At 37.6% G+C, this 18,460-nt stretch overlaps 1 protein-coding gene across 1 annotated transcript; it reads right to left on the reverse strand.

The window, feature by feature from the left end:
* Positions 1-11,278: 11,278 nt before the first annotated feature.
* Positions 11,279-18,440, reverse strand: LOC122884975 (vasoactive intestinal peptide). Its single transcript, XM_044215537.1, has 6 exons — positions 18,286-18,440; positions 17,183-17,287; positions 16,457-16,561; positions 15,150-15,275; positions 13,533-13,644; positions 11,279-13,131 (listed from the first exon to the last, which is right to left on the reverse strand). Coding segments are annotated over exons 1-6 (459 nt in total). The 5' UTR covers positions 18,288-18,440; the 3' UTR covers positions 11,279-13,122.
* Between the last annotated feature and the right edge of the window lie 20 nt (positions 18,441-18,460).

Consider the following 18,460-nt stretch of genomic DNA (forward strand, 5'->3'; position numbering starts at 1 on the left):
GGCAGTACAGTTAGAAATGTTTCATTTTACAATAAGAAGGGACAAATCTCTTTAGTACTTTACCACTACAGTTTAAAATACTGTATATTTTCAGAAATGGTACAAACTTTATTCCCAGTTGGGAAAAGGAAGTCAATTGGAAAACTGACCTGATGATGGGTTATTTGAAAATGCATAAATAATCAAAGAAAACCGAAATGCATTACCCGTAGTCTTCCTCAATGAAAGCGAGACCTTTTAGTTCAGTGTGGCGTTTTACAAAATCAAATGTCATGGTCTCTGATAGCATCGCTGTAGTCATGCCAAGGCTGCATTTGTCACACAAACAATTTGACAGTATTTAAGGTGTCTGATCAGAGAGAATATTATAGTATGTGTGATGTGGATGACAGGTGAGATATGGAGCAGTAAACAGGCTGCCTAAAATATTTTAGTTTTGTTTATCACCACTACAGGTGGATGCAGGTTTGAACTTGTGAACATTGTGTTGAAAAAGAAGGTTGTGAATAGGTTGAGTACTTTGTTACAGTATTTTCTTTTTAGACACAGGCCTGTGATTTTGATTATTGTAGAAAGAGATCAACCTGTTGGAGCCTATATTTGTTGTTTTGCAAATAGAAACAGCATTGGTGTCTGGCAAAGCCGGGTTTTTGCTTCTAATATGAATGAAGAAAAACTAAGACTCAGACCATCTGGCATTTCAGCCTGTCATATCATGATTTTCTTCACCAGAGGGCAGCATTGTTTCCTCCCTATCAAGCTCCTCATAAGATTAACTGTACTCATCAGGGACGGAGTCTCTCCCTGCTATGGCTTTCTTGTTTTGCATCTCACAGCCTTTTTTCTGAAAATCAATAAATGAGCTAAAGGTAAGCTGACTTTATATTACAGCCACAGACTACAACAACCAATATCATGTTCTGTCCAGCCATAGAAACAACACAGACATTTTCACTTACAATAATTAGTCAAATACATAAATAAAATGATGAATAAACAAATCTCATAATAAATAGGATTCAACAGAAACTTAAAATATGGAAACGTTTCCAATGTATTCTCTGTATCATATATATACTATTATTGCAGAAAAAAAGAGGTTCTTAGCTGCACTCTGACAGATTCATATCGCAGCTTGAGTGATTAAAATGATGTTTCACAGCAGTTGCATCATGGGAAATGTAGGAAACTTGATCCATACTAGGAACTTTAAGTCAGGGTATTTCTGCAGGCCTTGAAAAGCATTGAATTCAGTTTCTTCCAAAAAGACCATGGAAGGTATTAAAAAGTCTTGAATTTAACTGGCAAAAGTCTGAAATATTTTCTCTTGCCTGCTGTAGGCCATGATGTTACAGTATAGTTAGGCTGTTGGGAGACGTTATACACGTTAAGCCTGTGCACAGGAGGCTGTAACAAACACTGTCACTACTGCTAGTAACAGCAGCAAGGAAGCTTGTAGACTTATAGTGGGCTGTCGATTTTAGCAAAAACTGAAATAAATTTAAATGAATTAATCTTTTTAAATAATTTTTAATTGGTTAATCCATCCATCCATTTTCTGCCCCTCATCTGGGTCCAGGTAACATTCATTTAATTTATTATATCATTAGCAATTATTGTTATATACTGCTGGGAAGCACTAATATATTACTCTCTTACTATAGTAGTTGTCATGCACTCACAGTGTGCTTTTGTTGTACTTTATAATGATTCCTAATGCCTTATGAGTAGCACTTGAAATCCTACCAACTTGTGATTTTTCATACCAAAACATGTTTCTCATACTTGCCAGTTTATTATCAGTTTGCTTCGATTATGAGAGAGAGAAAAGAAAGACCTTTTGCATGATAAAATAATTTTTCATCACTGAGAATATGAACTGGAGCTCTGGGAAAACACCCATTCAAAACAAACACTCACCAGCCTTTGATAAATTCCTCACAGGATAAAAATAGCCTCTGCTAGTTTTCCTTTTAAAAAAGAAGTTTGCTTGAATCAGTCATCACTTGTTTAGGAGAGTTATGAAACTGTAAATAGCATCACTGACATTAGATAGTTACCTCTGACATTTGCAGGATGACCTATTTGTCTCTCGTCTCTCTCTCTCTTACAGTTGAGTTGCTATGTGTGTGTGTATGTGTGTATTTTGTTGTGATGACGCATGTAAACATCAGTCAACTTTCATTCCTGTGTCAGCTCTTGCATGGAAATTATCTCTGTTCAGCCGGATGTAGCACTCCAGGTGTGGGCTTGTTGGAGCTCACCATAAAATACGGTATGACCTATTGTTTAGTTTTTCAATTTTATGGGTTAGGGTTGGTACTTTCACTTGTTTCCAGTTGAACTTTTCTTTGAACTGATGGCACCTTCCATCAGTGTTTGAATGTGTGTGAATGGGTGAATGTGATATGTAGTTGAAGCGCTTTGAGTAGTCAGAAAAGACTAGAAAGGCGCTATATAAGTACAGACCATTTACCGTTTGCCAACAGAATTGATTTATTTATACATAGTTTGATATTTTGGGAAATACACTTTATTCGCTTTCTGGTGAAGAGTTAAATCAGAAGATCAATATCACTCTCTTGTCTTGTCTCTTGGAGATGTCTGCCTTTTACGAATATAATGGGACTATATGGCACTCGGTTTGTGGTGCTTAAAGCGCCAAAAAATAGATTTGAAAAAATCAACAATAATGTCTCTTTCCAGAAATCATGACTCAGTTAATCAAGATAATCCACAGATTTGTTGTGAGCATTTCATTTAGGAGCTATTTTCTATTTTCTTGCAGTTCAATGGCTTGCACCAATTGTCAGTGTGCTCCAGATCTCACCTTTTCATCTAGTTTTACTTTCTCATTTCTTAGAGGAACTAGACTGATGACATTTGTCCTCTGAAGCCTGGAGACTCACAACAGTTTAGATTTTGTGCCAAAGATGGTTGTTTTTTCAAAGGGTAGATATATATGTAGATTTGGGACACTGTTCTCAGCTGATTTCTTTGGGATAACACACACCTGTCTTAAAGGAACAGTTTTACATTTTGGGAAATACCCTCATTTGCTTTCTTGCCAAGAGTTAGATGAGTAGATCAATATTACTCTATACTACTCATATTTGTTTCCTCAATATGACGCTGGAGCCAGCAACTGGTTAGCTTCGCCTAAAGACTGAAAGCAGGGACAAACAGCTAGCCTGGTTCTTTCCAGAGGCAACAAAATCTGCCTATTTTAGATATATCGGTGTTGTTTATGAAATATGTATATGTTAAAAAATGAACAGTGGCCACTGTATAGACAAATATCAAATACATTGTCTGTAAAAATCCAGTAATGTGCTCTTCTTTCAACGCAACTTGTGCCACAAATGTTCAAATGTATAGTCATTCGAGCAGTACGTTTGTTGGCTTAAAAGTAACACAAATCTGATGCCAGAGGAAGAGACACAGATGTGTTGATATAAAAGAGAGAAGATTAGTAGCTACACACTTAACATGTAAGAAAGTGTCATGATGTCGGAACTAAATGGACTATTTTGTAAAACGTCAGAGCTGCTGATGTCACTGCAGGTGGTGGCTGCTGATTAACCTGTGGCCTTTCACTCCCTCAGCGACTCATGGTCATTTATCTGGCAGATTTATTGACCGGCTGCTGTACAGAGACACATCCCCAACACAATCAGACCTGCTGCTAATTGCAAAAGTCATTAAAGATGGCTGCCACATCTGTGTGTTTCAGTGTGTATGTGTGTTAGTAAACAGGTGTTTACCAGGCAGGACTTGTGCACCATGGAGACTTGAACATAAATGCAGGTTTGCAGCCATTTAGAGCAACAACTTGCTGCAGGTCAGTAGTTTGTGAAATAAGTTATTTCACAAAATGAAGAATATTCTCTCACCTATGATTAAATATTGTAAATGAAAGGCAAGAAAATGTGTTTTTTATTTAATTATTTTGTGTGTAAGTGACAGCTGGGCTAATCCTTTCTTTTTCCCCCATCAGCCCTCCTTCTCTGCTCTTTTCTGTCACTATTCTTAGTGTTTTATCTTCTCATCCTTTAAAGTTCACTCTCTGCTTTTTTGCATAAACAGCTCATTTCAGCCCAAGGATAGAGGAGGGGGGTTTGTGTATGACAGGGCAACATCCGGACCATGTGAGCTGTGTGTGTTTTTCAGGTTGATGATCTTGATGCGCAGTGACTTCCACATGTCAATCAGCAGTATGTCACCAAAGTTGAACTGTAAAAGCCCTGAAACGAAGCTGTCACTCAAGGTCATGCAGAGAAACGAGAATGAAGCAGGAAGTGAATCAAGTCCTGAGGCTGAGGAGCGAAAAATGAAGCTTGTCTGGTGACTTTATGTTTTTAATATAAAAAAGGCAAAAAACAAATAATCCAAGTAAACTGCTGTGGTGAGAGCAGTCTTGTAGTTGGCTTTTAGGGATTAAGATGGCGGCTCATGTGTTTTCTATTTGTCATTCAAAATTTACAATTCTCTTTTTCAGCAACATCCAGCTTTATGTTCATAAATGTTTTTGGTTTGGGGTTTTTTCTGCTTTTCTCCTATGAAATCACAGTCAGAAAATCTTGTGGGTTCCTTTTTAATGTCTTTTGTGATCAGTTTGAAGGAATGTAACAATAAGAACTACACAGTTCCTGGATTTCAATGGAAAATTATTATTAGGACAATAAACAAATAGGCAGTAATTTGTGAAATTTTATGTGTTTTTTTTGTGACAGGATAATTTATTACAACTTTATTTTTGTAGGTTTGGCCTTCATTTCTATCAGTAACAAAAACACTGTACTCACCAAGTAACATGCTGAGATCTGGAAAAGCTGCCACATCACTAAAAAGAAGTCTGATGCTGCGGCAAGCAATCAGATGATCAAACTGTTTTAAAACAATAGTCCCATGTTAGCCAGACTTATTTAGAAGAGAAAATGACGGCTACCCAAACTGTCCATTGTGAACATCCATCACAGTTTATGGACAAACTTCCCAGTTCAACTTTGACCTATTAACCCACTATGGGGCCTCTATCCAATTTAGTTTGTGATCATTTGTTTACATTAAAATGTATTTAAGTATATGCACACTGTAAGCACAATATCAACTGAAATATTAATGATATTATAACTTTTGACACAGGGCCCCTCTACATTATGGAAAAAATGCGGGAGCCAGTTTGAGGCCCTTACTGTGTGCATATTACCAAACAAATGTGAAATTAATCAGATTACCAGAAACTATTGCCACACAGTGAAGCTGGGTGTTACGGACAGAGAAGCAGGAGACACCAATATGGAAACAGATGGTGGTTTATTGGAATACAGCACAGCCAACACAGTATGCAGGTAAGAAGTTAGGTTATGGGGTGTCAATAGGAGGAATAATGTCCATGGATACTGTCCTTTGTCTTACTGGTTAGTTGATAGTGGATGGGTAGCTGTTCAGTAACCGGGTGAACACATGAGGAAGGTTGGTAACTCCCGCACAGGCGATGATGTACGGAGACGGGGAAACACGCTGGAGTAGAATGGAGACGGGGAAACACGCTAGAATAGAGTCCTCTTGGCATTAACCAGACCAGACAACTGGCTGAGGTGCGTGGTGTGCCTTTATCCCGGTTGTGATTAGGTGCTGATGGGGAGCAGGTGTGTGTGATTAGTATTCTGGTGATGGAGTGCACTGAGACTGACTGACGGTGGAACCTGGCGTGTCTGTGACAATGGGGCCTTTGGGGGCTCTGAGGGTCTGGGGCCCTGGGACAATTGCCCGATTTGCTTTCTTGGTAATCCTGCCTCGCCTACTGTACACAGTTTTCCTGTGCAATGAGGTATTATTAATAACATTTTGTGTGCACTCCCTTTCAGATTTACCTCCAAATAAAGGGGTTTAGGTAATCTGGTTAAATTGTTTGTTTAAAACCTCTCTGACTGTCTCACTGCTTGTGTTTCTTGCCCTGTCTGACTAACTTTAAGATTGCAGAAATTTCTTTGGTGAGTATAATGTTATGATAACCAATACAAATGATGGCCAAAGCTATGGTTGTAATAAACTTTCCCTTAAAGATTTTAGCAGATTTTTTAAAAAGCGGTCAGAATTTGGGTGTATGATGGAAAACAGTGGTGAAAAAGGAATGAAAATCTTTGTCCTTTAAAAATACTTTTATTCATAACGCATGGCATCATTTCTATCCATCATTAAGACATCTATAAGCTTGATGTTTTATTTTCCTTTGTGCACCTGTAGTTTTTTTTGGTCAAGCAATATCCACCATCACAAAGAACAGAACAGCTAATAAAGCTAATAAATCAACCCTGAGGTGAGACTGTTTTCTCAACAGCCAAGTTCAAGAATAAACTTTGAACCTTTAAGCCAACATGGATGAGGAATGAGTGATCAGAAAAAAATGCATGATAACAGGGCAAACTCCATCTTGGAAGCTCCAGTCAGCAACTAAATGGACCTTATGGTGAGACTGTTTTCTCAGTGAATATTATAAAGGCTTTTATTTCTTTGTGTAATTCAGGATTTTGCACACAAACTTGGTTTTTCACTTAACCTGCACTTATAACAGCTTTGCGTAAGTATTTTTGTGTTGTGAGTGATTAGTGATGCATACAAATATATAAGAAAAGAATGTAGCAGTAGAGGTACTGGAGTCTTTCAACGTAGAAGGAAGAGCTCAGCTTAAGCAAGCACACACACACACACACACACACACACACACAAACATGCACAGTGCTTGGCGTTAAAAGGCTGCAGCCCTCTCTCTCTGTCTATTTTTACTCAGTTTGGTCCATTAAGATCAGCAGTGATGAGAGTTAATGAGTAAAGCCTCTCCACAAAGCAGGTAGTAATCACAAATGTCCAGGAGAGTGGACACACACTCACGCACATATACACACAAAACATATATATACATATATACACACACACACCTACAATGCTTACACAAAAACACCCATACTAACCAGAGTTTGTTGTTATGACTGACTCTGAGACAACCGATGAAATGTACACACACAAGGGCACACACACACACACACACAGACATGCACAAAAACACAAGCGCACAGTATTCATGTGTTTAAAAACAGACAAACATACCAAATTTACTGAAAAAATATACCCACTCGTACAAGATGACTGACTGGATCAACATCTCTGCTTTGTTTTTGAACAATTCACCAAATGCAGCTTTCCACATAATTTCATAATGTTTATAAAACCTATAAAGTTACTGTAATAATGTATGGGTGTACTTTATTCATTTTGTTTGCTTTCCAGTTTTTAAATTCAGCTATATATTTGGTAATGCTTTATTTTAGTCTTTAATTTTCAATTAAATCTTTCCTGCTTTGTGTTTAGTGCTAATTAGCAAACATTAGCATGCTAACACGCTAAACTAAGATGGTGAACATGGTAAACATTATACCTGCTAAACATCAGCATGCTGACATTGTCAATGTGAGCATGTTGGCAAGTTGATGTTAGCATTTAGCTCAAAGTACTGCTGTGGTTAAATACAGCCTCACAGAACTGCTAGCATTGCTGTAGACTCTTAGTTTTACCATGAGTGAAATCAAACTAAGTGATTGCAAACTGTGAAATTGATGTCCACAAATGCTGAATCAGCACAGTCCTTTAAGTCTGTCATCCATGCAGAGTGACACCTTGGCTTCTAATTATAAGATGATCTGATCTGGGTCCAGCCCTGCAGAACATTGCTTATGACATTTATGAGTCAAATGTCCGCTGCCATTTTGACACGTGTGATCAAAGTGAGTCACAACAGAGAGAGTGAGTAATTACATTTTAACTTAACACCAGAATTGAGTCATTTGGGGGAAACCCTGGTTACATGAAAACTGATGAATTGTGTGGAAATGGTGTTATCCATTTGTTTGTTTAATGTTGTGACTTTGTTGCAAAATGCCAGGGGACAGTAGAGGTAAATAAGAGCAGTACTCAAGAGGAGCAGTATAAGAGGTTAAAAATAGATATATGAAAAAGAAGACAAAAGAAAATAATACGTCTTTTATGCTGAATATCTGAACTACGACTATACTTGAATGTTATTTAAATAATTTACATATCTGTTGTGAACCTCTGATTTCTCCAGAAAATTTACAGTTAGGCCTGCTTGTCTAATGGACAACAAAAAAGCTTCCTGTTAATCTTCAAGCTTGATTTACAGATGTAAATCAAAAATATAAAGGTAAATAAATGATAAATTAATTTACAAAATTACTGCAACAGTAATACTCATTGTGGTGTTAATGTTAAAATTGCAGCAGCTACTACTTTCTTTGCCAGTAGGTGGCGACTTCAACATGTTCCTTCCTATCGGTGCTGCAGGTTGGCATGTGTGGAACTGATCTCACAATGACCAAAGAGCTCCATCTGGAAACAAGAACGTGTGAGTTTGTGACACAAGCCATGAGGTGTGTCATATCTAAGAAAGTCTCTATAAAGCAAACCTCCAAACATTGAGCATTAGAGACAAACATGATAAAGCTTTTATGAACTGCATATAGGCTGAATCACTATTGCAGTTAAGACTGAGAGCAGCAAAACAGACATTTTCAGAAATGTCGCAGATTATGACCTAAACTTTGCGTTTAGGCATGTGGGGTCCCGTAAGGTTAAATCCTCCAGAGATGACACTCATGAGGCTTTCTGGCTTTCCAGCACAGCCAGAAAGCTATTAACTAATGTACTCTTGGTAATGATGATATGTTATGACCTTTTTAAGCAGAAAAGCCTAACCAGGAACAGGGGTCGCAAATTAGCCTTGGATAGAAATCCTATATGCAGCACATCTGTATGATGTTATTGTAACCTGTTAACATGTTTTTTGCAGTGTCCCTGACAAATAAACTAATAAATAAATGAAAAGAGAGAGAAAGTAAGAAACCCTTTTTTAATGCCACAAAGTTATGAAGAACAGAGCAGAAATGAAGAGTCCCTTTGCACTTCAATTTCTGTCATCACCTTTCTCTGGAAAACATTTCCTCCTACAGTGGGAGCCATTACAGAGCGGAGCTGTGGAAACTCAGTTGGATTACTGAGAAGTCTGCTAATGGTGTGAAGCATGACAACATGACTGAAAGCAAGGTTACTTTAAAACCTTTAGACAATCGCACAACCCTCTAGATACCACACAACTATCCATTAGCAGGATCCAATGTGACCTACTTCCGCTAAAACTGTGAAGGATGGCTGAATAGGAATTAAAAGTGTAAAATACATTGAAGGTACATATTGCGATCCATGTTCTTAAACACAGCTGTACTACAGAGAAAAGATTTTCATTGGCTACATAGTAGTTTGTGGTTGCTCATGTGTGCAATCAGGAATAAGGAGGAGGCAAAAACTGGGCTTCATCACAGCTGTCTAATAGCTATTTACCAGTAGCACTGTTTTCTGGATACTGATTGTATTGACTATTTTGACACAAATCATATTGTATTGAAGTAAAGCCTGACTGACAAAATATTTTCAGCATAAGGCTGGCAATATTCAATATTTTTGTTACTGTCAACAAATCCCATTAAAAGACAAAAATCAACAATGCATTAGTCAGTCTCTCAATGCTTTCCGACTTCCCTACGCTGTCTGTGGCACTCAGTTCCAAGCCCATTGGTTCCTACTGAAGACATAAATCTTTAAAAACAGCTCAGGAATATATACTTTGATTTTTATAAAAGGCTGAGTCATTTCCTAAAACACCTGAGCGCTGTTGTTTTTAGTAAACATTGCTCAAACAGGAGAAAATAGTGCATTTGTTGGGGACTATTTTAAGCTAGTGAGTATTTTCAAATGCAGGATGGTGTATGTGGGATTGACTCAAAATATACTACAGCACCCTTATTCATGGTCACCAGTTATGTTTTATCTTTTCAAAGGATTTGTTGATAATAGGAAAAATATAAAAAACACCAGACTTACGCAGAGAGAGACGCCTTTTTCATTTCTTAAATTTTGTCCAACTCTGAGTCAGAGCTGACCATAACTTTACAGAATTTTGTTCAGTTGCCCAATCCTAACCATTACCAAGCCAAATGTCTGTAATAGTGCATGCTTTTTTCAGTACTTAAACCCCTATAGAGAGAAAATGACTCTTTCTGGACTCTCATCAGTGGAAAATGACCACCTGAAGAAATACACAGACAGATGGTATAAGATGCAGGTAGGGAGAAAACAAATTTACTAAGTAGCCTGTTCATCTTTGTTTTTGGCTTTTAACACTTCCTTATGTCAGGTTGTTCTGAAGGAGCAGCATGTAGTATCGCTATCTTTCTGCAACCACCTTCATCTCCACTCCACAGGTGACTTGAGCTTCCCTTCAAAGCTGGCAGGTTTGACAGTGGCTGTGTCATCTCTAGACCTGCCTGAGCTGAGTGGGAAGAAATAGAGCTGAAATATTATAATTTTTTCACTGGTTGTTCAAAACTGTGTACAAACTAAGCCAATATCCAACTGCTGGCAAAGTGTTGCTGTCCATGGTGCTGAAGTTGTAAGTGTACCAAGTGTAAGTGAATTGGAAACAGTATGACAAAGAATCCAATGGTGCAACAAATGAGGAAACTGTTATATAGGGCCATTGGTAACAAAACTTTTTCAATAGTAAATTTTCTTTTTGTTTCGATAAGATTAAACAGGACTCACGTTCATTTTTCATGTAGTCTGTCTATTCATTGGTGTGGTACTAAAATACCTGCTGATAGGATACTCAGACAAAGCTTCCCAGGAGATCTCAAACCTTCTTCTCACAGTACTGGGACAGCTGGCAAGAAGGCAGCACTTAAATTAGCTTCTCGGTTAACAAGGAAAGATGGAGGCACTCAGTGTGTTACCAGTGTTTTCATGTCAGTGTTACTGAACTTCATGTTAACCTGCTGACACCTATGGGGAAGAAGTGAAGGTTGCTTGCTGCTTTGTACTCATATATGTCAACATGTCACATTCTTCTATATGAGCACATCAATGGCTTTTTCATTTAGAAACTATGATTAGTTGACCTGGGACAGCAATGTTTGTTTTAAAACAATTAAAAATAGGTGCAACTAAAAAAAATAATCTAAATAAATGTACATTGTAGTTGATGGGTTTGTATAATATTGGAAATGGCATTCTCCTTTACAGGGCTACAGAACACCACAAACTTTCAATGGAGAGGTTTAGTGTATCGTAATAATTCAAATGCTATTTTAAACTGATCACACTTGTGTCCTAAAACTCCAACTGTCAAACAAACAGCCAGACAAAAGACTCAGCTTTGAAAAATAAACCAATATCTTTTATTTGGTGAGTGGTGTACATCACTATATGCGCTAAAGGCAGGTCTATGCTCAGTTATAACGTCTTTGCTCTACATATTGAATAGTATAAAGTGATTATATGCATCTGTGTCCATTCAAAATGTGTTCCTCCTGCTCTTGTTCCTGTTTCTCCTTTTTGACCATGTTTGGATTCTCTAAAACACTTCAGTCAGCACTTTGATCATGATTGCACCATAGAAATAGAACAATAAATCAATTGAAAGTTATCATCCTAATGAAACAAAAATCAATCAAATGTTTAATTGTAATTCTATGCAACTATTGTTCTATTAAAGGTAAACCAATGGTGCTAGAGTTCTCTATTGAAAGTTGATTGGTTAGCTAAAATTGATCAGAATCCAATCAGACAGATGTTCCATTCAAAGTTAATTGGACAAATGTTTCACTTAAAGCTAAAGGGATAGTAGATACACTGAAAACAAAATAGATAAATAAAAACAAATGCTGTTCCATTGACATTCAACAGGTCAACTGTTCAACTGAAAGTGAATGGGATACATTTCACTCAAATTTAATGTTAAATGTTATTGGGAGAAATATTTCCATTGAAAGTTAATAGAACAACAGTTATCTTGAAACAAAATCTGACAAATATTCCACTGATTTAAAATTAAAAAGCAGTAATGGTGCTAGTGTTCTGTTGAAGATTAATTGTACAAGTGCTCCACTGAAAGTTAATGGAACTATTGGTTAGTGAAAATGAGTCAGAATTCAATTACACAGATGTTCCATTCAGAGTTAACTGGACAAACGTTGGTCTCTTGAAGCTAAAGTGACAACAGATTGACTAATATTCAATGGTAAAGTTACTCTACTAGAAGTAAATGCTGTTCCATTGAACAGTGGATCAAATGTTTAAATGAAAGTTGATGGGACAAATTTCACTCAAATTGAATAGGGCAGTGGTTTCATTAAAAATTATTAGGCAAAATGGTTCCATTGAAAGCTTGATCTTGAAACAAAATGTGACAAATGTCCCATTGAATTCCAATTTATACAAGTATTTTCTTATTAAAAGTAAATAGGACCATGGTTCAGTAGAAGTTCTATTGCAAAGCAGTGATTCCACTGAAAGGCAATGGTGCTAGCATTGCAATGAAGATCAGTTGGACACGTTCTCCATTGAAAGTTAATGGAACTTTTGTGAGTGAAAATTCATGTGAATTCAATCAGACTTATTTTCCATTCAAAGTTAACTGAACAAACACTGGTCTCTTAAAACTAAAGTTACAGTAGCTCCACTGAAAATCAATGGGAAAGGTACACTAGTGAAAGTGAATGCTGTTCTATTGACATTCAATGTGTCAAATGTTTAAATCAATGATTTATGACTTGATCTGACAAATTTCACTCAAATTTAATAGGACAGTGGTTCCTTTAAAAAGTTATTAGGAGAGAAACAGTTCCATTGAAAGTTAATGGAACAACATTGATCTTAGAAAGAAAGTAAATGTGGTACTTCTGTTTATATTTACTGTTGCCTGTTGTCATTTTCAAACGCTGATTGACCAAACAGAACGTGGACATGCATGTTGCTCAGAGTGGCCCGCAGAGTCTTTGGGCCAGAATCTTTAGTGATTAGTATTGTATATATTGTATATATACAGTGCAAACATGTACTGTGTGTATGAATAGATAGATAACCACATTGGAGAACACATCATCATTGGCTGATTTCACTGTTGAATGTCCTTTGGATTAATACTGTGTTGTTTTTGGAATGGGCGGTTTCATGAGGATGACTTGAGGTATTCACTCGAGCACGGGCCCCTCTTCAAAGTGGCTGCAATAAAACAGGAGAGGGGAGAACATGGACAGCAAAGAGGGTTACTGGTCTAGAACGACTGATAATTCACAATCCTATAGAGTTAATATAGACATTTCCACCTTTTTATTTCCCTACATTTACTTGTTTATAGATTTGTTGCAAAAGTCATGTATCTGTGAATATCAGAAATATTGCTCCATTCTAGCCATTTAAATGTTCACATATAAGGAAATTATGTTTGCGTGCTCTTGAACTTCTATCTTTGTAAGGATCAATTTGAGTTTTAGACCTTGAGTGTGAGGATATTTTGCATGGATTGGGGTTAGGCATACAGTTGTGAAGGTGAAAGGCCACATGAATAACAGTACAAATATTTGTGTGTGTGTGTGTGTGTGTGTGTGTGTGTGTGTTCCTACCAGTTGAAAGTTGTTTAGGAGGTGATCTACGTTGATGTCATTGTAGCTCTCCTGGAAGGTGTTGGGTTCGTCCCTGGACTCCTCCAGGTCGCTGGTTCCAGGATCTTCTAAGCTGTGTGTGTTTTTTTGGTGTGAAAGTGGAGTGGCAGAGGGTGAAGAAAGTCAATACATATGAATAGTTTTATTCCACAACATTGTATTCATGCAAATATTTGAAATTCTAAGGCAAAATCAAGAAAACATGATGGAAAATACCTGACCGGGGGGAAAAAAAATACATTTTTTGCCCGAAATAATATGAAAGAGTTGCCTTTATTTTTTCCTGTGAATTACTTATTAATCATACATTAAAATTTACTGCATGTTCTGCAAATGTGTAGTTTTCAAATGTATGTTATTGATTCTTTTATTGTTGTTTTATTTTATGTGACTGTACTCGTTTTATGTGTGTATGAAGAAATGTGAGTTTAATTTCTGTTTGAAATACATGAGCCTACATGTTCAGTGAAGTTGGTTGTGTTTTAACTGTATTTTTAAGCTAGGTGTCTCAAAAGCTTTCATGTGGTTGATGTGGCTATTTGGTCTTGGTCCGAGAATCAGCTGATTAGATTTTGTGTTGTTTTGGATGTGATATTTTTGCCTTTATTGTCTTTTTTTTTTAGCACTTATGATTGTGCTGGGAAAGTCCATGTTAGCGGCTAAATGGTGTTTCATTCACATGCTATTTTATCAGAAAATCAAACCCGGAAGACAAACAATAAACAAATGTAAACAGTTATGGCCGCTGCAGACTTGAATGCAGGAGAATTTGTCAGTATTTATCGTTTTTGTGCTTTAGTAAATGCCTTGAAAAGGTTTATCTTTATAAATACATTTTGCAGTTAGCAATAGAAGGAAACACTACTAAATTCACCTGAACAGGCTGAGTTCCTAAAATGAACTTTAGAAAGCAAATAGTGACAGCTTTCCACACCAGTCAGTTGGTTTCGCTTCACTTATTGTTATTTATCCATCGATTTTGCTTTCTGAACACATTTTATGGGAGAATTAGGCCATGCAGCTGTTGAATCATGCTTTGTTTTAGATTTACAATGACATATTTAAAAAGCTGCGTACAAGGTTCTGAGGATTTTTGGTCATGTTATCATTCAAATTGCTCATAATTTGTTGGTTAGTCTGGTTTCCAAACACTGAGCTCATTTGATTCTCAGCAAACAGCAACCACCAAAATTGAGTGGTAAAGTCAATGTGAATGTTCTCTTCTCATGACTATGGTTGTTCTTAATGGCTGCTGCTGTACATACTGGTTCAAGAGAAATCGTCAGCTGTATAGAATTCCATTAAAAATCCTAACCTCTTTTAAATTACAAGGTTTCTTTTGTTTAACAAAATATCGTGACACCAGGGAGCGCCAAGAAATTTGGCTACAGCCTGTGATTTTAAGTGTATGTTTTTACAGAGTAACATCTCATAACAAAAACTGAGCTCAAGAGATTCAGGTTAGACCAAAATAAGAAGAAGGTATGGTGTTGTTATTAAGTTATTTACCTATACAATCACCTTAAGGGAGAGAATAAAACAGATGGACAGGTGATGGTAGGGAGGTGTGATACCTACCTTCTCTTTCCTGTTAAGACTGAGTTCAGGTACTTCTTGACGGCCATCTGTTTGCGGAAGCGGCTGTAGTTGTCTGTAAAGATGGCGTCTGAGTGGCGCTTCACTGGCTCCTCCATCAGCTCGTCACTGGACAGAGGAGAGATAATGACATAAACAAAGAGAAGAATGAAGGCTTCACCACAGTTCAGAGGGAAGCAGGCTCTAATACAAAGTCAGGGCAGCTCAGGATCTTTCTTCTCTTTGTGTGTATGTGAATTCCTCCTGGCTGTATAACAAACGTGTAATGAAGCGGTAATGGCATAAATTAACCTTTAAAAATGTTTAGTCAATTACAAAATGCATCATCAAGCAGGTCGGGTCTTTTCATTGTAAATGTCAGTAGGTCCTCTGGTGTTAAACTGTAATCATTACCAAAAACAATCTGCTCTCTACATGTGAAACATGATGTATTTTCACTTTTTGCAAAAAGTCTCCCCTGACCTAAAAGTTAGAAAATGTGGTTTTGACAGGAAAAAGGGATGCACAATCAAGTGTTTTCCTTCATAATGAAACTGCACATTTACAAATACTTTGTGTTTTCTTTGTCTTTGTGTGAGTTAACTTCTGTATGAACACAAATAACTGTCAGAAAAGATATTTTCTAATCAACATTCAAATGGACAGTGTGTTATACTCTGAGGTGACATTTCTCCCACTATTTTAGGGTGACATGCTGGAACTTCAGACTTCTACACCCATTTACATTTTATGGCATAAATTACGCTGTAGCCATACATTTAGATGAACTCCATCTATTCTCTGATGGGTTTGGGTTCACCCTTTTTAAAGGAAGAGGTTGATGTTGGCTTCACTTTACCCCGTCTTTATCCACTTTCCCCCCCTTTTTTCTGTTTTCAAAAATAGAATAAATGTTTCATAAATGTGAAACCAGGTTTTTAAAAAAAATGTGATCTCTAATTTTCAATGAGGTCCAGGTTTGAGAGGTCTACACAGCACTTTATGAAGCCTGTAGACCTGGTATTGGCTTGACAGAGAAAAAACTGTGAAACTTCAGGGGTTTTTTTCTGTTTACCAAAAGTGAAAAGTTGTTTAAAATAGGCTTTAGACTCTTAAAATAGACTCAGTAAATATTATAAAATCCCATTTAACAATTTCAAGGCGTGACTATGAAAAATCAGCCAAAAAATAAATAACTAAAACCCTTAAAGTTTTCCTTTTACACGCTATTGAAAAAGCGAAATTCGGCTTCGTCGTCTGCTTGCCAGCTCTCCGGTTTCCCGCACTCTGCGGACGGGGAGGTCACCTACCTGACCCGCTTTCCGATCAGAGACTCCAGGTACCTCCGCGCTGATAGCTGTCCGAGGAGTTTGCTGTATCCGCTGGTGAACAGACCATCCGCGTGCCTCGTCGGTCTGCACAGCATCACAGCACAGTTACATTCAAATCTGATTGACATTTGATGCATTAAAACACCAAATGAGGTAACAACATATATCAAATAGTCGCGCACCAGCTCCAATTCTAAGGGTGCATTGGTTGTAATTATACTAATAATGGTCTAAAGCGGGAAGCGTGAAGGCTTTTGTTTTGTTGTAAACAAAAAACAAAACCCCAGTAACATTAGCCTTTATAGTGATGCAGCAGTGAAACGGCGATTGTTCAGTCAGCTTATTTGCCATCAAAATGATTTCTGATTTCACTCCTTAAAAGGTAGGCTACCAACGTGCGTAAAATCTCCATGGATCTCTTAAAGAGTTATATATCATTTGGTATTATGAAATGCAAAGAGCGTCACAGCACTTGTCAGCCATTTGAGAAGACTGTTTATGATGATGCCGTGTGAGATAGAAATACAGTAACTAATTTAAGTATCACCTTTGTTTACAGGCTCACTATTAATGTAAGTAGATTGTAGAAATATGAATGAGCCTGAGCAGGAGTCCGGAGACAAACCTGCACAGGGTAATCATACAGCGGTGGATTTTCCTTTCTTCTCAGCAGTTTCAGTTGGAGATAACACAGGTTTCTCTTACCTCATGGATGTGTATGGCAGACTCAGAGTCCGGGAGTACAACACACTGCACAGGGCTAGTAGGAAAAGCAGCTGGGGGCCGGTTCGTTGTAACATCGCTTTACACCTGAAGATGGAAACGGTAATGGGTTATTCTCCCTCTAACCTGAACACAATTAGCATACCAGGTCATTTCCCACCAGTCTACCTACCTATCTCTAAAAAAGATCACCCTCCACTCATTACCATATGAATTTGATTCATTGTCTGGCACCAGGAGCCGTTTGGACATTTAGCTTATCTTTAATAAACCACTCATGTAATGGTGAATTTTGTCAGAGGAGAACAAAAGAAAGCAGCGGAATCTAATGCGTAATTACGCACGGCTGGCGAGGACAAAACATCTTATTACACCCCGGGGATGCTTAAATTCTGTTGCCCCCAGAGAGACCACAATCCAAATTTAATGTGTTGAGCTTTTACTCACAGAAACGTCCTACTCCTCAAACGCGTTCACTTCCAAAATGCTTTCCATTTCCTCCAAAGTCACCAGAGTAAATTGTTAACAGTGGAAATGTAAAAATCCCCTTTGTGCATTTTTTTAGCCCACGCCTTTTAGAGATAATTCACCGTTTAAAATGTTAGTTTTTAGCTGATTCAGCTTTCGGACTCTCAAGTCACTACTTGTCAACTGAGAAGGGATAAAACAGAAGAGTGTTTTAGCCACGAGGGACTGCTATGATAATGATCTTTGACAAATCTCTCGGTTGATGGTGATTTTTACAGAGGAAAAAAAACCAATTCGGAATCCAATGAGTAATTACGCACAACGCGAACACCGGGGAACCCTAAACATGATTACTTATTACACCGCGGGAACGCTGCGATTCTGTTGCCACCATAGACCACAAACCTAATTTAATGTATGGAGCTGCTGCTGGCATTATAACGATCAATTTATTCAACATAAAACTCAATATTCGATCATTTGGAGAGACTTATCGAAAACCTGGAGCGCGCAAAAAGATCAAAAACACAAGTTCAAAATGAGCAAACACGGAGACCACCGAGAACACAACATCTCAAAAAAACTAAAATAATTTCTATGTAAATATAAAATCTTACATGTGCTCTAGAGAAAGTTGTCTGCTTTTTGCTCTTTCCGCTGCGCTCTCCAAAGTCCTGATCTCGAGCCGCTGCTGTATCTCCACGCTGTTGACCCGATGCTTCCCGACTCGCTTTCTCTTTCTGTCTTTCTCGCCTTTAGGTCTGCTCCCGTTTTATACATCTGGATGTTTCT

The sequence above is a fragment of the Siniperca chuatsi genome, linkage group LG11 (assembly GCF_020085105.1).
Source record: "Siniperca chuatsi isolate FFG_IHB_CAS linkage group LG11, ASM2008510v1, whole genome shotgun sequence".
Lineage (NCBI taxonomy): Eukaryota > Metazoa > Chordata > Actinopteri > Centrarchiformes > Sinipercidae > Siniperca > Siniperca chuatsi.

What these genes read in the sequence shown, in the direction of transcription:
- LOC122884975 (XM_044215537.1), bottom strand. An exon ending in CTGATCGGAAAGCGGGTCAG is followed by an intron (nt 15,276 to 16,456) that starts GTAGGTGACCTC and finishes TCCTCTGTCCAG; the next exon opens with TGACGAGCTGATGGAGGAGC. An exon ending in GTCTTAACAGGAAAGAGAAG is followed by an intron (nt 13,645 to 15,149) that starts GTAGGTATCACA and finishes AAACACACACAG; the next exon opens with CTTAGAAGATCCTGGAACCA.